Below are 23313 nucleotides of genomic sequence, written 5' to 3'. Positions count from 1 at the left end.
CCAACATGACCTTGTAGGATGGAGAATGGTTTGAAATTGCCATTATATAAGCTGGGAGAAAAGTGCTTTGAGAGTACTGTACATAAAATAAAAGCAGTAGAGGTTTCACAAATCCCAGAAGGCTGGAGGCAGAGAAGACTATTAAAATGTGTGATCCTGGAAGAAATTGTTTCTATAATTGACAACAAACTACTTACCAACCAATATTTGCCATGTGTACTTTAATCTTGCAGCCTGGCACTTACCTGCAGGGTCACCGGGGATGGCTGACTTACATCCCACACTCCTGGAGCTATCATTTCTATGGGAGGCTCACTCTGTAGTGTCATGCTGGACAGCATAGACCCGAGAATGGATTTTCTGCAAAAGACAACACATACAGACAGACAGGAGTCACTTCATGAGGGAAGTTATAATTATCCGTAAATGCTTTCTTTTGGAATATAAACATAATCCGCTCTTACAGGGGCTTTATTCAGTTGCTAGAAAAGAAATGAGATAGTCCACCTGCCTAGACACTGATTAACAGTTCGTTTCTAATATACCACATGCTTGGCTATTTTCATAAATGCCTACATTTATTTTGCACATGAGAAAATTATTTACCCGCAGTGGTTTCTAATGGGTAGCATTTATTTTTAATTGCCATCAATGGTGATTATAAGGTGGGACTAAGAATTTCAGATTTATATTATTGGAGTTACAACTGCCTTAAATCAATAAAGATGTCAACTCTTCAGAACATACTTTGCTCCATGGAGTGACTAAATCCCCTGGGAAACTTTAAAGATACAAGTTCTAAATTTATATATAAAAAAAGATTTAAATTAGCATAGCATATGATCTGCAGAATAAAAATAGTTGTGGGGCTTCACGGAGGAAACGCTTCCTTACGCATAAATAGAAAGATTATTCATGTTCTAAATGTTTAAAAATTGGTGGTAAATTACCATAGTAAATGAGAGTGCATACAGGAAAGGCTTTAAACAGGGAAGAGTTTGTGGATGGTTTTAACAGCTTCAGTAACATCCAAATCCATAGATCCTTACGTGAATTAAAAAAGAAGTTGTACCTGGCTGGGTATATGAGTCAGAATATCAGTAAAATGTTCCAGTGATCATGGAAAACAGTCTTGGATTTTAATATGCCAAATTGAAAGTGCAAAACCGAAAGTCAACAAAATTAAATTTAAGTTTATCAAGAACTTTGATGCATCCAGTGAGCTTTTCTAAAAGCAATATACAATTCCATCTTGCCATTTAACAGATCTTATGCAAAGCATGAGGAAGACATTCAACAAATAAAGCTTTCTTTAGACCTTTAGCTTTCTGAAGACTGCCTCTTTTATTATTTTCTCTATTTAAAGATATTGTCAGCACTTATCTGCCTAGAGGAGTATAATGTGCTTTATTAAAATATGGGCAGATGTTTTATATGACTTAAGAATATTCTTGTAGCAGGATGAATTTCGAGTCTTCTTTGTTTCTTTGTTCCATCCCTCCCTTACCTAAAGAAAATCTGTTTTGGTGTAACAATATCAGGGGTCCAGTATTAGTAAGGTATGAATTAGTTTAATAGAGGTAAAGATTAGAAAATTATTATTGTAATTTTCCCCTTTGCCTTTCAGAGCATAGGGCCTTCACCCCAAGTGGTCAAATCCCCATCTGCCTTAGAAAAGTTTTGGATTAGTGTTAGGCAGAATGCAAGAGGAGGAAGAAACATGTCCAACGCCAAACTTGGAGGTCATATTGTTCTCCACAGCATTTAGAGAAAATGTTTCTGTGCATGGGAAAGAGTCAACAGAGGTGAGGAGGGAGGAGGATGTGCCATACTGGATAGGAGAACATGACGACAGAAAAACCCATCACTTCCTGGGAATTTGGGAGGGTGAGAAGTAGAAGGCAGAGAAAGAAGGACCCGAGTAAGCACGGCGGACATAGGTGTCCCAGTTTGCCTCTCCTCTGCTTTGGCAAGCAGATGGGGAGAAGTGTGAGATCAGTGAGCAAAACATAATGCTGAAGGCAGAGGCACTCCTCTTCTCACTCCCTGTTTCAGATCCTGGAAGGAAATCACCTCTTGAGAGGTTCTGCACTGCTTGTGGCATGGCCATTAAACTTGGCGTCATGTGATTAACAGGCAGGAGGAACTCATGAGTTTAGGTTTTGTGGGCCTTCTTTTGTTTCTCTGTAGATGAGATGGGATCTGGAAATATCTAAAGATTTTCGAGAGGGAGAGTTTCCAGGGTTTCCCTGGTGGGGATAAGGGCTTCTGTAACAAGGGCATCTGATAAGACCATCCAACCTGGGGCCAACTGGGAGTCGTTGGCAAACCTCAGGAGGGTCTATGGTGCCTGTGAGAGCCTGAGTCACCCAGGGCTTTCCAGGAAACCCTGGCCAAGCTGGGGGAGCCCCAGTCATGAGCTGCAGACTTCAGCTGTAACAGGCATCTGTCAGCTTAAAAAGGTGCTTTGATTTGGATATCGGAAGTCAACAGGGCAAAAGATCTGCTTTTATGATTTTGTTTTCTCCTTTTCTTATATATCCTTTCCCCCACTTAGGAAGAGAGCTAGGGTGTAAGAAATTTATCTGAGTGACCCAGCATTTTTTTAAATTTTCTTTAAGTTCTAAGGTACATGTGCACAACATGCAGGTTTGTTACTTATGTATATATGTGCCATGTTGGTGTGCTGCATCTATTAACTTGTCATTTACATTAGGTATATCTCCTAATGCTGTCCCTCCCCCCTCCGCCCACCCCATGACAGGCCCCTGTGTGTGATGTTCCCCTTCCTGTGTCCAAGTGTTCTCATTGTTCAATTCCCACCTATGAGTGAGAACATGCGGTGTTTGGTTTTTTGTCCCTGTGATAGTTTGCTGAGAATGATGGTTTCCAGCTTCATCCATGTCCCTACAAAGGACATGAACTCATCATTTTTTGTGGCTGCATAGTATTCCATGGTGTATATGTGCCACATTTTCTTAATCCAGTTTATCACTGATGGGCATTTGGGTTGGTTCCAAGTCTCTGCTATTGTGAATAGTGCCGCAATAAACATACGTGTGGATGTGTCTTTATAGTAGCATGATTTATAATCCTTTGGGTATATACCCAGTAATGGGATGGTTGGGTCAAATGGTTTTTCTAGTTCTAGATCCCTGAGGAATCGCTGCACTGTCTTCCACAATGGTTGAACCAGTTTACAGTCCCACCAACAGTGTAAAAGTGCTCCTATTTCTCCACATCCTCTCCAGCATCTGTTGTTTCCTGCCTTTTTAATGATCGCCACTCTAACTGGTGTGAGATGGTATCTCATTGTGGATTTGATTTGCATTTCTCTGATGGCCAGTGATGATGAGCATTTTTTCATGTGTCTTTGGCTGCATAAATGTCTTCTTTTGAGAAGTGTCTGTTCATATCCTTTGTCCACTTTTTGTTTGTTTTTTTGTTGTAAATTTGTTGGAGTTCTTTGTAGATTCTGGATATTAGCCCTTTGTCAGATGAGTAGATTGCAAAAATTTTCTCTCATTCTGTAGGTTGCCTGTTCACTCTGATGGTAGTTTCCTTTGCTGTACAGAAGCTCTTTAATTTAATTAGATCCCATTTGTCAATTTTGGCTTTTGTTGCCATTGCTTTTGGTGTTTTAGACATGAAGTCCTTGCCCATGCCTATGTCCTGAATGGTATTGCCTAGGTTTTTTATCCAAAAGAGACTGCATATTTCTAAAAGGACTATTTAAAGTTACTGAACTAATACTTTATCTTAGATGAAACTTTATTTCTTCTCATTAGTTACAGGGGGGATCTCATGAGGAAGAGTGTGATATATGAGTTGCATTATTTATTCACACCTAAGTTGTGGAATGTGTTATATTTGTGTCCTTACCATATTTTTATGTCTTGGCTATGCTTTACTCTAGAAATCTGAGTGATCTAAGCTGGTCTTGACAGAGGATGAGGGGACTCAAGAATTTGATGGTAATTACTGTCCTTGGATGGAGTCTTGGATGTATTAACAGTCACCATGGCTTTAACCCTGAGGCACATGTGGCAGAGTGAAGTCAGAACATCTGACATAGATGTGTGTATGGGGCAATGTATCAACAAATGGTGATGCATGCCTGTTATCCCAGCTACTCGGGAGGCTGAGGCAGGAGAATCACTTGAACCCGGGAGGCGGAGGTTGTGGTGAGCCGAGATCACATCATTGCACTCCAGCCTGGGCAACGAGAGTGAAACTCCATCTCAAAAAGGCTAATATAATATTTAACTTAAAGCCAAGCCATATATATATATAAAATATTTATAACTTAAAGCCATATATAAGACCAGGCAAATGGGGACCACTGGTCATTTTTTAAAGTATTACTCCTGTGAAAACATTTATCATGTTAGTTAAAATTAAACATTTTGAAGGCAGGAGACACAAAAAAAGAGTTTCATATAATGGAAAGAACACCAGAGTTTGAGTCAGGATATCTGGAGCCTGTCTTTATTACCTTCCCTTTATTAACTTAACTTTTTTGTGCTTTTTGGACAAAATCATTGGTCTTCAGAGCTTACATATAGCTTTGAGGTTCTGCTGGTAGTTGAGGGGAACTTCAGAAAGATGGGAAGATGTCAATTAGGCTGGGCTATGGGTTTGTAAATTCTTGTAACACAACCATGTGAATGGATGAACACATCCATGGAATCACTGTTATACTTTGAGACTTTTTAATATGATGCCATTAGAAGAAGGACTACACTGCTAAACGTAGTATTTCAAAATATTTGTTCTGGAGTATCCTTAAGAATATTTTCAATTTGAATATATCATATAAATTCATTGACTAGAAAAGCCAACACAAAATTTGTGACACCAGGAGAACAGATGGGCTGGTTTACCCTCTTTGGGCGCATTTCCTCAAACAACAAGATAAGGTGTTTAAATAAAACAATTATCAATTTTAGCCATAATATTATATGTGCCCATTGCTGGCATCCTGGAGCCAAAGAATCTGTAGCTGGCAGGACCAAAGGATCTGATGTTATAAAATTCTTTGGGCTGCTGACTTTATTATATCTATTAGGTTTCATGTGCAAGAGTAGAGCCCAGGAAAGGCTGAGCTGGAACCCTGTTGTGTTAGGCTATTCTTGTATCACTAAAAAGAAATTCCTGAGATTGAATAATTTATTAAGAAAAGAAGTTTACTTGGCTCATGATTCTGCAGGCTTTACAGAAAGCATGGTGCTGGCATCTGCTCAGCTTTTCGGGAGGCCTTAGGAAGCTTCCAGTCATGGTGGAAGGCAAAGGGTGAGCAAGTGTCTCACATGGTGAGAGCAGGAGCAAGCTTTGAAGATGTGCCACACACTGCCAACCAACTGGATCTTGCAAGTACCCACTCACTATCTCAAGGACAGCCACAAGCCATGAAGGACCCATCTCCATGATCCAAACATCTCCCACCGTGTCCTACCTCCAACACTGGAAACTACAATTCAGCACAAGATTTGGAGGAAACAACATCCAAACTATATTATTTTGCCCCTAGCTCCTCAAATCTCACATCCTTCTCACACTGCAAAATATAACCATGCCTTCTCAATAGTAACCCAAAGTCTTAACTCATTGCAGCATTAACTAAAATGTCTGAAGTCCAAGTCCAAAGTCTCATCTGGAGATCAGTTCTTTCCACCTATGAGCCCATAAAATCAAAACAAGTTACTTACTTCCAAGATAAAATGGGAGTACAGAAATTGGGTAAACATTCTCATTCCAAAAGGGAGAATTTGGCCAAAAGAAAGGAGTTACAGGTCCCACGGAAGTCTGAAACCCAGCAGGGCAGTCATTAAATCTTAATGCTCCAAAATAACCCTTGACTCCATATCCCACATTCCGAGCACACTGATACAATGGTGGGCTCCCAAGACCTTGCTCAGCTCTGCCCCTGTGGCTTTTCTATGCTGAGATTGTAAGCTGCTGGTGGCTGTACCATTCCAGAATCTGGAGAGTGGTGGCCCACTTCCCACATCTCCACTATGCAGTGCCCCAGTAAGGACTCTGTGAGGAATCCAACCCCATATTTATCCTCCGCACTTTTCTGTTAGAGGTTCTCTGTGAGGGATCTGCCCCTGTAGCAGGCTTGTGCCTGGGCACCCGGGCTTTCCAAAATATTCTCTGAAATCTAGGTGGAGTTTGCCAAGCTTCCTTCACTCTTGCACTCTGTGTGCTTGCAGGCTTAACACCTTGTGGAAGCTGCCAAGGATTGTAGCTTGCACCTTACAAAGTGGTGGCCCAAGCAGTACCTGGGCCCCTTTAGTCTGAGGCTGGAGCCAGAGCAACCTGGATGTGGGGAGCAGTGTCCTGATGCTGCACAGGGCAGCAAGTCCCTGGGTCTGGCCCCAGAAACCATTCTTTCCTCCTAGGCCTCAGGTCCTGCGATGGGAGGTGCTGCCTGGAATATCTCTGAAATGCCTTCGAGACCTTTTTCACATTTTCTTGGCTATTAGCACCTGGCTTTTTTTCAGTCATGCAAATATGTCTAAGAAGTGGTTGCTCCAAGTCCATTTCAACTTCTCTCCTGATAATGCTTTTTCTTTCTCTGCCATATGGCCAGGCAGCAAATTTTCCAAACTTTTACACTCTGCTTCCCTTTTAAGTACAAATTCCAATTTTAAGTCGTTTCTTCACTCCTGAATCTGAGATGAGGCTGTTAGAAGCAGCCGGGCCACCTCTTGGATGCTTTGCTGCTTAGAAATTTCTCTTGTCAGATACCCTAAGTCATCATTCTTAAGTTCAAACTTCCACAGATTCTTAAGGCATGAACACAATGCAGTCAAATTCTTTGCTAAGGCATAACAAGAGTGACCTTCGCTTCAGCTCCCCATAAGTTCCTTATTGCCAACTGAGACCTTGTCAGCCTTTACAGAGTCTATATCACTATCAGCATTTTGGCCACAACTATTTAACTAGTCTCTCAGAAATCCCAAACTTTCTCTCATCTTCATGTCTTCTTCTGAGTGCTCCAAACTCTTTCAACCTCTGCCTGTTACCCAGTTCTAATGCCACATCCACAGATATCTTCACAGCAATATCCTACTCCTGGTACCGATTTTCTGGGTTAGGCAATTCTTGCATTGCTGTAAGGAAATACCTGAGACTGGGCAATTTAAAAGAGAAGAGTTTAATTGGCTCACAGTTTTCCAGGCTTTATAGGAAGCATGGTGCTGGCATCTGCTGGGCTTCCGGGGAGACCTCAAGAAGCTTACAATCATGGCAGAAGGCAAAGAAGGAGCAGATGTCTCACATGGTGATAACAGGTATTAACAGGTGATAACAGGTGCCACACACTTCCAGACAACCAGACCTTGTGATTACCTAGTCACTGTCTCGAGGACAGGACCAAGTCATGAGATCTGCTCCCATGACCCAAACACCTACCACCAGGACCCACCTCCAACACTGAGGACCATAATTCAATATGAGATTTAGAGGGGACAATATCTAAATTATATCCCTCTTGTAGGGTAGTGAAGTGTTTACCGAGTGTCCATGGAGTAGGGCATGGCACCTGAGAGCAGGAAGGGAGGTGGCTTAAGGTAGTTAAAGCTCAGACCTGCATTCTAGTTCTTGTTCTATTCTAAGTAGTCTGGTAACCAACTGCTGGTTTTTCAATCTTCCTTCATCATAGAGTTCTTCACCTGTAAATGACATATTTGGACTGAGGGTCTCTTGGATAGGAGAGAAAAACAATAAGAAATTCTCATCCACAGTTTTTTTTTTGGTTATGATTTTGAAGATATATCTGAAATGACTTGACACAGTGGAGTCAGGGTTGGCTACTCAGGCAATTGTCTAAGGAATCTAATTGTTTTGAGATTAAGGTTTATTTTAGGCCTTTTTTGAAATTATGAAAAACATCCTGATTTTTCAAGGTTTTAAACTCACCTTGGGAGCTTTGAAAATACTGGTGCTCAGACCAGGTCACAGACCAATTAAATTAGAATCTTTGGGCATGCTAGGGCTTTGGGTTTATTTTTAAATCTCCTCAGAAAATTCTATTATTTAATCAGGGTTGAGAATCTCTGTGCTGAAGTAGCTTACCACAATTTAGAAATGCTAAGTAACTACCATGCTATTAATTTTGAACTTGAATGGGGAGGAAGCTCATGGAAATTGCTGAGGTGAGGATAACACTTTCTTGCTACATTGTGGCGACATTACAAATGTAGATGCAGTGGAAGCCTTGTCTGTGAAAGACAGGATTATAAAACTTCTGTGGGCTAAATTTACCTTTGGACATGAGCCTTTTTTTTTTTTTTTTTTTTTTTTTTTTAGACGGAGTCTCGCTCTGTCGCCCGGGCTGGAGTGGAGTGGCACCATTTCAGCTCATGGCAAGCTCCACCTCCCGGGTTCATGCCATTCTCCTGCCTCAGCCTCTTGAGTAGCTGGGACTACAGGCTCCCGCCACCACGCCCAGCTAATTTTTTTGTATTTTTTTAGTAGAGACGGGGTTTCACTGTGTTAGCCAGGATGGTCTCGGTCTCCTGACCTCGTGATCCACCCGCCTTGGCCTCTCAAAGTGCTGGGATTACAGGCGTGAGCCACCACGCCTGGCCAAGACTTTTTAAAATAGAATTGAAGGCAAGTTTGCATGCTTGAAAATGTAGAAGTTTATTTTTATTTTCCGACTTTGTTGATGCAGCCCTAACTGATTTATCTGAGTTTAATCACCATTGGTTCTTCTGAAATCCACTTCTGGAAACCACAAAGTGATAGGAAACCTTTAATTCTGCATATTTTCAGTTGATACATGTGTTGGAAAAAATAATGACATAAGCGCTCATTATAGTTCCACGTGGCTAGCTATGGGCAATTTGAACTGTAATAAAAGACAGATTCAATACCAAATGTTTATGAGCAGGGATTACCCCATGAAAGGAAATGAAATTCAGTCACCAATTTGCTGTGATCTGGAAATATCTGCCTCAAATAAATTGGGTTAGAATCTTTGTAACTTGAAGCAATGAGCAAAGTGGAGTCTTTGCAGCCTCCCAATTGCCCCATGTGACGTATTTCTGGTTTCTTAAAAATATCTTTATTTCCTTAAATTGTCTAGCACAGGAGAAAAGCAGATTTTCTGATTTTTCAGGAGAAACAGGTTTTTTTTTGAAAAATATTTAGAAACCCTTATTGAGTAATTGTTGAAGTGAGTTGTGTTTTTTGACGTCTCATTGTCTACAATTTTGAAGCATCTCCTTAAAAAATACCACCTAGGATCAGTCCCAGATGCCGTCTTTCACAAATGCTCATCTTTTGTGACCACTCGCCTGTAACATGCTTACCAGTGGTAAGTGACATATGACAAAACAACATGGAGGTGGTATTTTTACTATCATAACCATCTGGAAAAATGCCTTGAAGATTAAAGACAAAAATATTCCTAAATTCTTATATGTTTAATGTTTATTGATTATTATGTGCAAGTAGTATGTTACATGATGGGACAGTAAAATGGACTTAACCTTTTTTTATTTTCACTGACTATCTAGAAATATTCTACAAAAAATGGTAGTTCTTACAAATACTGCAGGTAAAACTTTAAGGAAACTCACTTATGAGAAGGAAGGACACTTGTATAGCTGCTCTTAGTGAGAAAGAAAATAAAGTTCTTAGCGTACAAATCATATCTTTGAAATGCCTGCTAATAGCAGTAGGTATTGCTTTTAGGGATAAACTGTTTCCTATAGACCTTGAAATCCTATTTCATTCTTTATCTCCTATATAGGGACTGTTTTTTTCCTCAATTCGATTTAGTAAACAAACTTGTATTGATTGCCTCTTTATATGAGGTGCTACATTAGATGATAGATATGACAAAGATAAATACATTCTCTGTCCTCAAGGAACAGTGGTATAGAAATGGGCTAAAGCATGAAAACAAATAACAGAACAACACACACACACACATGTGCACGCACACACACACGCACACACACACACAGAGCTTACATCAGAATTAATCCAACAAAGAAGATTTGAAACATCTATTATGGTTGCTGATAATAATTTTTTATATTGATTATGTCTGGGAAATAAAAATTAATAAATTAAAAAAAATATTTTTGTATCACCATATCTTTCTAAAACAGCAGAGGGAAAAACATACTTTATAAAAATGTTAACATTACAATATATTTTCTGATTTTTTTAAAGTCCCAAATTTTATCATTTGATTCTGAAGCAAGACTAGCCATGTGAAAAATGGTTGATTTTTTAAAAATATTTTTTCCTTAATACCATAGAACATCATGTAATTGACTTTATCAAGTATTCTGAATATTAATATTTTCCAAGATTTATGGTTAATTCAACACTTCATTTTGCAACGGTCATTAGTTCTGAGAGAATATCTGAACTTATAATTGACCTAGTTTTCTGAAAAATATCACCTTAAAGTTACTAAATATTTCTTCTTCACAAGAAAAGGTCAGTAAGCCAGTTACCTTGTATAATTTTACTTTAGCCAGAATTCCATGACTTACATTCCTTCTAAATGACAGTATTAATCCAAATCATTTTGAATTACTAATTCCAAAGAAATCAGTTGGTCAGAAAAGAAAAAGTAATTGAGATCGGTCACGCCAATACTTTTTCATTATAAATGACCCAGCTGACAAGTTCAGCATGAGTCCTGTTTTGAAAGCCATTTCTACAATTTCACTTATCAGTTCTGCTTTCAGCAGTCATGATTTATATTGAACTGTGTCAATTTTAGAATAAAATATCTTGATTTCCTCATTATGCCATATACTCCAAAATATTTACTTCTAAGAATGTTTTATTGAAATGATAGGCTTATTACTCACAATTGATACACTTACTCTTTTGGAAACAGTGGAAGACAAGTCCACGCCAGTAAATTTGCATTGTTGGTTGCACAGGCAATCCCAAACAGTTTTACAGTGAGCATGGATTCCCTTGGAAGAGACTTTATTTCAAGGGGAAAATTGATCCTAAGAATAAAAGAACGAAGTAGCATTACCTAACCAATTGTACTGATATTTTAATGAAAATGTTCTTATAATGTACTGGTCTGGGACAAAGATATTTAACTATTTGAATTGAGGCTGCCTCTTGAAATTTTTTGTTTAATCTTGTAAACATGAAAATTTAACAGAAATATGTAGAATAGTGAGATTTTGTTAATTGATGAAAATTATTCCTGATAATGTTGACATGTAGGTGTATTTTTAAAAGTTACAATAACTTGAACATTTATTCTTAAGCTGTTGCAGGCACAGATGAAAAACAGACTTAGAAAGACACTGTGTTAGGGAGTTGGAGGAGGCAGGAAATAACTCAAAATGATTCTGAAAGATTAAGTTAGCTACAATGAGATGGAGATTTGGAAAAGAATATTCCAGAAAGAGGAAAAAGCACAGACAAGGGCATATATGGATGAACAACTAGGTGTGTCTGATAAATGGTGAACAGTTCATTGTGGCTATAAAAAAAGATGCAGTCAAGCTGATAGGGGAAATTGTGGAGGATGTAATTAGAAAGATAGGTGGTTGCCAAAACGCTTAAGGGCTCTACATGCCGGGCAAAAGAATTTGAACTTTTCCCTAAAGTCAAAAAGAAATATTTGAAAGATAGAGCCAAAGTGTAGAGAGTTTTTTACCATTTTAAATGTGGGCCATTCTGGATCATGATGAGGTCCCAGGAATTTGGGGGATGGTCACTGAAATGTAACACGTATACAATCTCTGGATGTGATAAGGTCAAGACTCTCCGAGCTCAGATCCCGGATGGATTATAGATACTAGCAAATAAAATTGGCTAAGGATAGACACAGGATTTTTAATAGTGAGAAAAACTCGAGTTTGGGTTGAAGGCATCAATATATATAAGGAAGTGTCCAGAAGGTCATAAATACTACTATAAGACTGGGTGGGATATACACGGGTGGCATGATTGTTTGAGAAGGGGCTTTTGACAGAAAGTTGAGATTGTGATCTAACATCCCGAATAGGGGCAGGGAGACACGTACCTTTCATTCTTTTCTGGAGTCATCTCAATTGTATAGAATTGTATGATCAGGTTCTCACATATGATCATTATATGGTCATATGTCAATTATATGATCATTATATGATAATGCCTCAGAGAAGCCTGGTGTTTAGGAAAGAACTATTTAGGAGACAAGGAGATGAAAGAAATTTTTTCTAGGAGCTGAGATTAGGAGATTTGTTTACTAGTAGGTGAGAATGCTAAAGGGGAATGAGAAAATTGGAACAAAGTTTGGCAGACAGGGCCAGAGTCATGGGAGGTAAATCATTGATGGATGGGAAGGATAAAGAGGAAAGAGACTTGAAGAGTGACTGAGCAGCTTTGTGGGATGATACCTGATGGCTATGAGGTGTGAGGGAAATACACAGAATCTACTGGCCTTGTCATTCCCAGTTGAACTTTGATGTTAAATTGTTTGAACAGTAGGTGATTATTAGATACTGATGATGACCAAAGCCTATTGTCCAACTGAAAGGCGCTCACTGAGGTTCACCCAGCTGAGGCCTCAGGTAATATTAAGCATCTTCTTACACTAGGAGTTGGCTTTCTAATCTGGAGACTAGGGAGCAGTTTTTACCGAGGGTTTCAAATCGAACATTGGTGACTCCTTTTTTTCAGTGCCTGTACAGCATCTAGCCTTGGGGATAAGGAGAAGTTAATTTAATTCAATGACCATAATTGACTTTGAGGAAGTACATCTCTCTCTCTCCTTCTCATGGTGTCCACTGAGATAATCAAATCCAGATCCAGCGTGGTTATAGAGCAGCTAACAGGATGAAAGATAGAAGAGCTATTTTAGAAGTAAAAGGCATAACTAATACCTGACTGATGGCATACCAGTGGAATAAGACAATAAAGAATTAAAGACGAATTCTAGTTTCTGGATTACAACAGATATTTTTAACTGATAGGAAATACAGAAGAAAGAGGAAATTGGGATGGGAATAATTCGTATAGTTTAGGGTATGATGTTATTGAGTTAATGATAATTGTGAGATGCCAATATATAAACTGTCTGTGGAGAAGATGGGTCCAAGTTTGGATTTGGATAAATCTACGCTCAAAAAATGACCTTATTGACTAAGATGGATTTAACCTTTCTAAGTCTTACTTTTCCTTTTTCACAAAATGGAACTGCTATTATATAACACAATATATGGCCAATTGTAGGTTGTATGCCAGCATTATATTCATTTCTTCAATCAGTATTATAATAATTTATATCCATCATTATGCATTTAATACACTGGTTTGTAAAAAACACATTCCTTATAGACAGGTGAAATGTAAGTTGATATGATTTGGCTTTGTGTCTCCACCCAAATCTCATCTCAAATTGTAATCCCCAGGTGTTGAGAGAGAGACCTGGGGGGAGGTGATTGGATCACACGAGCAGTTTCCCCCACATTGTTCTCATGATAGTGAGTGAGTTCTTAGAGATCTGATGGTTTTCTAAGTGGCAGTTTCTCCTGCTCTCTCTCTTTTCCTGCCACCTGGTGAAGAAGGTACTTGCTTCTCCTATCCCTTCTGCCATGATTTTAAGTTTCCTGAGGCCTCCCCAGCCATGCGTAACTGTGAGTCGAGTAAACATCTTTCCTTTATAAATTACCCTGTCTCAGCCAGGGGTGGTGGCTCATGCCTGTAATCCTAGCACTCCCACCAAGATGGGCAGATCACCTGAGGTTGGGAGTTCAAGACCAGCCTGACCAACATGGAGAAACCCTGTCTCTACTAAAAATACAAAATTAGCCAGGCGTGGTGGCGCATGCCTGTAATCCCAGCTACTCGGGAGGCTGAGGCAGGAGAACTGCTTGAACCCAGGAGGCAGAGGTTGCAGTGAGCCGAGATCATGCCATTGCACTCTAGCCTGGGCAACAAGAGTGAAACTCCATCTCAAAAAAAAAAAAAAAAATTACCCAATCTCTTGTAGTATCTTTATGACAGCGTAAGAACTGACAAATACATAAGTCTAGCTAGACTTAATGGAGAAAAATAAAGAAAAGACTAGAGTGAGAAGAATCTTCTATTGTTAAGGATTGTCAAATTTTAGATTAAAATATTAAATTGGATACCTACATGTTTAGGTATCCAAAACTAAAAGTCTTCTCTTTGTTTTCTTTCAAATTCTTTCACACTTGTCATATTCATTTAAGGTAATATGGACATATTTCTCAGCTTAAAAGAAGCCCTGAAACTTGACATAAAATGCTGATGATCCTGTGGAATGCACAGCAATTTCTTTAATGTTCTTTCTTTTACTTATAATTGACTTTCTATTCAGCTTTCATATTTCTGTGCTAGGATGAAAACTGTAATTTCACTTTATTTCTCACATGATCTAGAATGTTCCTTTTTTCCCATTAAATCTGGCTTCTTCATGTATAACTTCACTTGTTAGTGAGTTTTTTTTTTTATAACAAGAATGAAAGAAATTATATAAGTTACAGTGGATAGTTACTGCCAATCTCCATTCTGTCATTTTTATTAAGAAAAATAAATTCCTTTAGGATAAGAATAAGTGCTTCCCAAGTAGTTATTTATCCATTCTTTAATACCTATGAATTTTTAAAGCCAGAATAATCTCACCTTCACTGAAAAATTTTTTAACTTTTGTATGGCTACTTAAAAATCAAAGGAATGAACTTTCAGACAAAAAAGGAAAAAAAAAATAAGAGACACATCAGTAAGTGGAAACAGATTGCTTTTTTTTTTTTTTTAAACCAAGGAACAGGTATAGTATAGATCTCAAGTTTTAACCACGTTTGCCTCACCATACTATTTAAGAATGAATAATCACTACAAGTTTTCTTAAAATTGTTTTATTGTATATGAAATAGTTTTGCTTAAACCAGAGTAAGCTTCTGAGAGTGAAAAATGAGAGATTCTGAAAGCTACACTTTTAATTTTTAATTTATTTATTTTTTTGAGACAGAATCTCACTCTGTTGCCCAGGCTGGAGTGCAGTGGTGCGATCTCGGCTCATTGCAACCTCCTCCGGTGTTCAAGCAATTCTCCTGCCCTGATCTCCCGAGTAGCTGGGATTACAGGTGCAGGCCACCACGCCTGGCTAATTTTTGTATTTTTAGTAGAGATGGGGTTTCGCCATGTTGGCCAGGCTGGTCTTGAACTCCTGACCTCAAATGATCCACTTCCCAAAGTGCTGGGACCACAGGAGTGAGCCACTGCACCTGGCTGAAAGTACATTGTTTAGCACTCTCCTATTAACACTGAAACAAAATGAAAACACTAAATAGTAGACCATTGCAAGTACTTTATCTTTTCACTGAGTGAAATGGGGAGCTAGTTCAGGATTTTTAGACAGAAGAATGACATGCCTTGACTGATATTTTAAAGAGACGACTTTAGCTGTTGTGCAAGAAGAACTATAAAGGTGTAAGAGAAGTAGGGAGACCATTATAAAGCTATTGTGGTATAGAGAGGAGAGATGATGGTTGTTTAGACCATTGAAGGTGATGAGCACATATTCTGGATATGTTTTGAGAAGAGAGCCATTAAGATTTTCTGAACATAGGGTCTGAAACAAGATTCAGGCTAAGGATTTTGATCTAAACAACCAGGATTATAATTGATTATCCAGAGTGGCCATCCATGGGTGGAGTGGTTTGAAATGTAAGATCAGAAATTTAGTTTAGGATATATTGATTCTGTAAGTGTGGAGTTTGTGACTGATGCCTGGGTTGGTGATATAAATTTGTGAGCTGTTGGCATTTAAATTGTATTTAAAGGTATACAACTATAAGAGAAAAGTGAAGGAATAATGACATATACAACAGAGAAGAGGGTTAAGGGCTAAGATCATAATCAGTCTGGGAGAAGAAAAGGACATGGAGAACAAATGGCCAGTGAGGTAAGAGTCAGCCATGTGGAAAGCAAATTTCAAGATGGAGGGTGAGATCAACAGTGCCAAAAGCTTCTGATAGGTCGTGTAAGATAAGGATTGAGAAAAAAACATTGGATTCAGCCATGAAGGTTACGGTGACAATTTCAGTGGAGCAGAGATGATGAAAGCCTGATTGGAGTATGTTATAGAGCAGAGAAAAAAAACTGAATAGAGTGAATATAGATAGTTATTTGGAAGGTTTCACTACACAGCAGAGAAAAGAAATGGGGTAGCTGCTGGCAGGAGGATGGAGTAGAATAGAGGTTGTTATTATTTTATTTCTTAACTTAAAACCTGAATACTATTCATGGGATGTAAATACTCTTGTCAATATTTTATATGTTGTAAGGAAAAGTATGTAAGTCACAGTAAAACCATCATCTTAGGAGTCACAGTGGGTCAAATGCTAGCTTTGATGCTTTCTGGTTGTGGGAACTGGGCCAAGTTAATCAGTAAGTATCAGAACTAGCATTCAGAATTTTTTCTTTGAAATTGAGTTTACAATTAGATTTTTATCTTGAATTATCTATATGATGGCATAAGTGTGTGAGTTGAAAATAAATCTGATGTTTTAAAACAACCAGAAATTACTTTTAATTAAATCAGAAGAAAAATTTTAGGGATTGAACTGATTAATGTTTTTTTTTTTTTTTTAAGACTTGCTCTGTAGCCCAAGGTGGAGTGATCTCGGCTCACTGCAACCTCTGCCTCCTGGGTTCAAGCAAGTCTCCTACCTTAGCCTCCTGTATGGCTGGGATTACAAGTGTGAGCCACCATGCCCAGCTAATTTTTATATTTTTAGTAGAGACAAAGTTTCACCATGTTGGCCAGGCTGGTCTCAAACTTCTGACCTCAAGTGATCCATCCGCCTCAGCCTCCCGAAGTGTTGGGATTATAGGTGTGAGCCACCGTACCTGGCTTGGTTAATAACTTTTTAAAGGAGTCACTTGTTATACAAAATTTATTAATTTGCCCAATAACACTTACTGGATTCTTTGTCTGGTGCTGCTTTAGCTGCTGGCGACTAAATAAAATTTAAAAAAAAAATCTTTATATTATTCGGTAGGAGCATACAGAAAGCTAAACAAACAGTAGGTACTATAAGAGAAATTTACAGGTTAGACCAAGCAAGGGAAGGAAAGATGGACAATTTTGCCCAATGATACAGGAAGAGTTTATACAGGAGGCAAAAGATGCATCCTGAAAGATAATTATGTGTTTCCCAGATGGGCGAGTGGAATACTGTGTTCCTGACACATGGAGGATCCCTGGCAGAGGCCTGACTTCTCAGTTCATAGTTAGGGTAAATAGATCAGATGCAAAGAATGACTGGTGGACAGTCAAGGGATAGTTAGGGTAAGTAGATAAGATGCAAATGACTGGTGGATAGCAAGAATGGGGAATGGGGTTAATTCTAGCGGTAAAGATGCAGAGATAGGTAGGGGCCACACCACAAAAGGTCTTGTGTGCTTTGCTAAATGATTTGTACTTTGCCTTATAAGAATTGGAGAGCTACTGAAAAATTTTACAAGCAGAGTTGATTCTATGAAAGAAAAAGGGATATTATTATTGAATATCAGGTCTTTGGTCAAAGGAATAAAGAACCTTACCCAAAGAAGGGGAGATAGAGATTGTCATGGTCCTATAAGAAGGCAGATTTAGTTTGGAATGGGAGGGGCCATGAGGTGTGCGAGAATTGAAGGTCACATGCCATGTTTCAGGACACAGTCTCCATTGATTGTGGCAAGAGTAGAATAGATGGTGCTATCTAACACCATCCTCTTCTACAAATTCTGACTCGTATTTATTAATGGAAAAGCATCATACTGGTAGTCAAATTGTCTTCTAAGAAAGCCAAACCATCTGAAAGAGCAGAGGGGAAGTAGGCTGGGGAATTTTCTTCTGCTTGAGGTGGGAAGAATATTGATCTGAGTGAAGCAATAGAGACTGCAGGGAAATGACTGAGAGCAAGCTGGCAGAGCAGTGAGGAAATGCAGCAGTAACCATGGAAAAGCTGTGAATGAGGCTGATGAGCCCCCTGGGGTTCTGAGTAAAGAGAGGGCTTAAGTTGGGTGCAGGGAGCAAAAAAGTGGAGAAAGACAGTGATAATGTTAGGAAGGTATTTTATCTTCTTGATTTAACAAATCTTTACAGAAGAAGGAAGTGGGAGCCCGTCACCCCAAATTAAGCTTACACATCTATAGATGTTTATTGTCAAAAAACTTGATTGTTTAAATAAATTTGTACTTCAGCTTATGTGAGAAAATGGAGAAAATGGAGATTACCCACATTATCAGGAGGGTTATGTTTTCTTTGTTATACCTGGACTCCCTCCACTCTTGCCTCAAAGAGAGCATATTCCTGATATGTACAATGTGTGAATGATTAGTAAGTCTTCTTCTTTTTTCAATTTCCTTTTTTTCTCAGTTCAGTAATGTGAATTGGACACTTGTCTAGGTTTCTAAATAGACTTTTAATCTGTTGAATTGAACAGTCAGTTATCTATTAGCCCTAGCATATTTATCATACCACTGAATCAACTGGCAACATATTTTTTTAAATTACATCCTTTGCTTTTTAAAAAAGGGGGAAAATGCTGACCTTTATTAGATAAATGATCCAGACAGAGTAAAGATTAAACTTACGTTTCATTCCAATTGACCAAGAAAAAAAATAATTTCTTGACTGGAATATTTCTGTAGTTTCTCACTTGGCACAGCTTCTTTCCAGCATATGTAAGCCAACAGGTGAAAGAAAATGCTTTGTAGCTAAAAAGAAACAACATCAATTCAATATGCTTAGCACTTTAAAGAAAACAGCTTTCTATGTGGGTCAATTATTTTTGTAGTCAAAAGTCAAATGATAAAGTGATGACTGCTTGCATAAAGCATGCTTTAAGAATTTATGCTGGGTATGTCAAAAAGACTGTGGAATAGGAGGCCCTAAGACCTTCCTTTATTCATGGAGAGAAAAATTCAACAATATGCTGACCGATTCCTTTTGTAAGAAAACCAGAAACCAGTTAAGAGGCTCCTGTATCCCAGGTGAATTCAAAACCAGCCACGTCAAAGTTGGTAGAAAAATTTGTGGCACTCACTTACCAGAGCCTCTTTCCTGGCACAGGGTGGCATGATCAGAAAGAAACTTTCAACTTCTGGCTTCCCACCAAGGAGGGAAAGAGAACACAGGAACATACATCTAACACTTAGACTTAGCACCATCAAGGCTACCCAAGGAACTAGCTTTTGTCTTTCCTGGATATAAATGCTGACAGAAAATGTCACCAGTTTAGGGGCCACTGAAAACAAAGATGATGGTTTTTACTAGCACATACTTGCTATTGCTTCTCTCCACAATTCAGCGTAGAATGATTTTTTTAAAAACCCCAATTTATGGCTTCTCCATGGGTAGGAAACGAGTTGATTCGTGTGTCCAACATTCCAGTTTTGGGGCTACTATTAGAAGGACTAGTTTCTGTGTTGTCTGTCTTGGAGCACTGACATGACCCTGCATACCCTAGATGCCTGGAGACTGTTGAGAACAACAAAAAAAAAAGTTGGGTGGCTTCTTATTGTTCCAGAGGTCCTATGGTACAGTGGACAAAGCCTATATACCTTGTCAGCCACTCCCTGGTCAGGGAAAGTGATGAGGAAGAAAGGAGCGTATGTCCAACACTCCAGCTTTTAAAGAGATTGCCTGAGGGACTGGTTTCTGTCTTATCCAACTAGAAGCACTGATGGGGTGCAGCATACTTTAGATCCACACTACTGAAAACAAAAAGATCTGATCACCTCACAGAAATTCCAGAGAACCTGCAGTACCACAGACAGACACCAGAAAAAGCAAGAAAACATGAGCTCCACAAGACAGAAACCAGCAAAATCCCTCTAATTGGGAATTTACAAGTACAAGCAGAGTGAAGATGTGCTCATATGAAAGGTTTGGAAGGCACCCAGAATCTCTAGCCAGGCTTATTTTTGAAGTTTTTTTTTTTTCAGTAGGAAGCCAGACAGACCATAAAGACTGAGAGAGTTAGCTGTTTTTACAAATGCACATATCTCAACACAAGGTAATAAGGCACACAAAGAAAGAGGGGATCATGACCTAGCCAAAGAAACAAAGGAACAGAACAAATCAATTCCAAGAAAATAAAGATATATAAATTACATGACAAATAATTCAAAATAACCATCATAAAGATACTCAATGAAAAATTATGGATGAATAAAATGAGAATATCAACAAAGATATGGAAAATATTGTAAAAATAGCCAAATAGAAATTTTGGAGCTAAAGGATACAATAACTGAGTTGAGAAATTTACTACAGAGATTCTGAAGCAGAATTGATAAAGCAGAGGAGATAATCAGTGAACTTGAAGACAGGTTATTTGAGATTATCCAGACAAAGAAGCCAAAAATGAAAACAACAACAACAACAAAAACCCCACAATGAACTGAAGAAAGCCAAAGAGAATAATGGGCACCATCAAGCAGGCCAATATATCAATGTATCATTATGAGATTTTCAGAAGGAGAAAAAATAAAAAGAAAAAAAGAGGGAGGAAAGCTCATTTGAAAAAGTAATGGTGAAAAACTTCCTAAATTTGGGGAAGAAAATGAACATCCAGATTCAGGAAGCCCACTGGATGCCAACTGTGAAGAACCCCAAGAAGACCCCACAGGGACATATTAGAATCAAATCATAAAAAGTCAAAGATGAAAAATATCATTTCACAAGCAGGTAGAGAAAGTGACTAATCATGTACAAGAGAACATTCATAAGATTATTAGTGTATTTTTCAGCAGAAACTTTGTAAGCCAGAAGGGAGAGAAATAATATATTCAATACGCTGAAAGAAAAACAAAACTGTCACTAAAGAATATCATATTTGATAAAATCATCCTTTGAAAATGATGGAAGAGAAATACTTTATGAGGTGAATAAAAGCTGAGGGAGTTCCTCACTACAAGACCTGCTTTGTAAGAAATGCTAAACACTATCCTTCAAATTGAAATGAAACAATGCTATAGAGAAACACAAAAGCATATAAAACTATAAAACTCACTGGTAAAGGTAAATGTATAGACAAATACAGAATACTGTAATGGTGCTAAATAAATTACTTTTAACTCTGGTATAGCATTTAAAAGATAAAAGTATAAAAATAGCTACAACAATATATTAATGGATATGTAATATAAAAATATGTAATTTGTAACATCAATAACATAAAGTGTGATGGGAGGAGAAACAGAAGTACAGAGTTTTCATATGTGATTGAATTGAAGTTAACAGCTTAAAGAAGGTTGTTATAAATATAAGATATTTTGTATAAGACTCATGGTAAATACAAAATGAAACCTATGGAAGATACACAAAAAACAAACAAAAAAAATCAAAACATGTCACTACCAAAAAGATCAAAGCAAGTCTCTACCCTCCCCCCCAAAAAAATCAGTGAACACTAAAAAAACACAGCCAGAGAGCAAAAGACAAAGAAGCTACAAGACAGAAAACAATTAACAAAATGGCAATAGTAAGTCCTTTACTATCAATTACTTTAAAAGTAAACAGATTAAATTCCCCAGTCAAAAGACATTATCCATTTAACCAACAGCATGGCTTAATGGACAAAAAGTATATAAGATCCAACTAGATGCTACTTACAAAAGACTCAATTCAGATTTAGGGACACAAATAGGCCAAAAACGAAAGGATAAAAGAGCTATTCTATGCAAATAGTAACCAAGGGGAGCAGGGGTGGCCATTCTTACACCATGAAAGTCAAGTTTAAGTAAAAAACTATAACAAGAAAAAGAGAAGGAGATATAAGGACCAGGAAGATATAAGAATTTTAAATATATCCGTTCCCAACATCAGAACACCCAGTATATAATGCAAACGTTGATAGAGCTGAAGGAATATCAAAACACCCAATATCAGAACACCCAACATATAATGCAAACATTGATAGAGCTGAAGGAATAAATAGACAGCAATACAATAATACTAGACATCAATAACCCACTTTTAATAAGTAGAACAACCAGACAGAAGGTAAGTAAACAGAGGATTAGAACAACACTATAGACCAAATGGACCTAACAGATATATACAGAACATTCCACTCAGCAGGAGCAGAATAAATATTCTTCTGAAGCAAACAGGAAACACCCTCCAGGCTAGATGACATGTTAGGTCACAAAACAAATCTCAACAAATTTAAGAAAATGGAAATAATATCATGTAGCTTTTCTGACCACAGGAGAATGAAATTCAAAATCAATAGCAGAAAGGAATCTGGAAAATTCACAAATAGGTGGAAATTAAACAACACACTCCAGCAAAACCAACAGTTCAAAGAAGAAATCAAAAGGGCAATTACAAAACATCTCAGAATTGGCAGTGCTTACAGCTTGAGGAGAGCATCCTGGCCAGGTGCAGTGGCTGCCATTGAGATCCACCTGAGGCCTTTTGCCTTCAGCCTTTTGCCTTCAGCCTTTCAGCACTTCCAGGCTGCAGCTCCTGCACCTGTTCAACTTGCTCACTCGCCCTACCTTCCCTGTAGCCTGCTGCACCATGGAGTTGGCATTAGTGGCACCAGTGGCAGTTGAGCTGGTCTGCAGCAGCAAGTACCAACATTTATAGAATGAGGAAGAGCCTGAGGAACCTGAGAAGGCTTCAGGTGAGGTTCCTCCACCTTATGGCATCAACTCTGCAGAGAGTGTGGTATATTTGACTACACAGATGAGTCTAATTTTCCAAAGTCCTCATTTTACAGTGTGGTTGCAAACGTTACCAATTTATAATAAAGTCATGAGAATCAAGGCTGAAGCTCTTTCTTTGGTTCCTGGAAGAGATGAGGATTTTGTGGGACAGGATGATTTTGATGATGCTGACCAGCTGAGGATAGGAATTTTTTTTGATTAACTATTGTCCTGGCATTCTTCTTAACTGGGTTAAGTTTTTTTCCTGTCTTTTTGCCTCACTGCTTCAGTGGCAGAAAGGTATGACACCATTTCAGAATTTGGTCTCTTTCTAATTAAGTGGGTCCTGAGAGTCAGATTTCTAACCTGTTTTCCTTGATACTTTGATGGTCAGCACTGCTGCTGTGAGATGAACCAAATGCTGAGTTAAGGTGCCTGATCCAATGTGATGATCATAAATTATTAGACATCTTGGGGTTGAAATGATCTCAAACTATCCTTACATTTTAAATGGGTAAGAATCCCAGCTTGCTGGCATAAAGCCAAGTGTGGGATACAAGTGCCTAATGGACTACTTCTGGTAAGCAGAACTGGCAAATGTTAGTTTGGTAAATAAACTCAGCCTAAAGTTAGCAGAAGAAAAGAAATAAT

At 38.3% G+C, this 23313-nt stretch overlaps 1 protein-coding gene across 3 annotated transcripts in view; it reads right to left on the bottom strand.

Annotated features, from left to right (window-relative positions):
- The window catches only part of PIK3C2G (phosphatidylinositol-4-phosphate 3-kinase catalytic subunit type 2 gamma), a 398295-nt gene that overhangs the window by 272527 nt on the left and 102455 nt on the right, over positions 1 to 23313 (bottom strand). For 2 of the 3 annotated variants that reach the window (XM_032159742.1, XM_032159744.2), the window contains exons 12-14: positions 18598 to 18720; positions 10863 to 10994; positions 246 to 360 (exon numbers count right to left, since the gene is read on the bottom strand). In XM_032159742.1, coding sequence (XP_032015633.1) covers positions 246 to 360; positions 10863 to 10994; positions 18598 to 18720 — 370 coding nt within the window. The remainder of the gene's footprint in view (positions 1 to 245; positions 361 to 10862; positions 10995 to 18597; positions 18721 to 23313) is intronic. The other variant, XM_058442576.1, reaches the window with a different exon arrangement.

The sequence above is a fragment of the Hylobates moloch genome, unplaced genomic scaffold (assembly GCF_009828535.3).
Source record: "Hylobates moloch isolate HMO894 unplaced genomic scaffold, HMol_V3 SCAFFOLD_8, whole genome shotgun sequence".
NCBI classification, from domain to species: Eukaryota; Metazoa; Chordata; class Mammalia; order Primates; family Hylobatidae; genus Hylobates; species Hylobates moloch.
The sequence above is the reverse complement of the archived record's forward strand: the minus strand, read 5'-3'. Positions and strand labels throughout refer to the sequence as shown.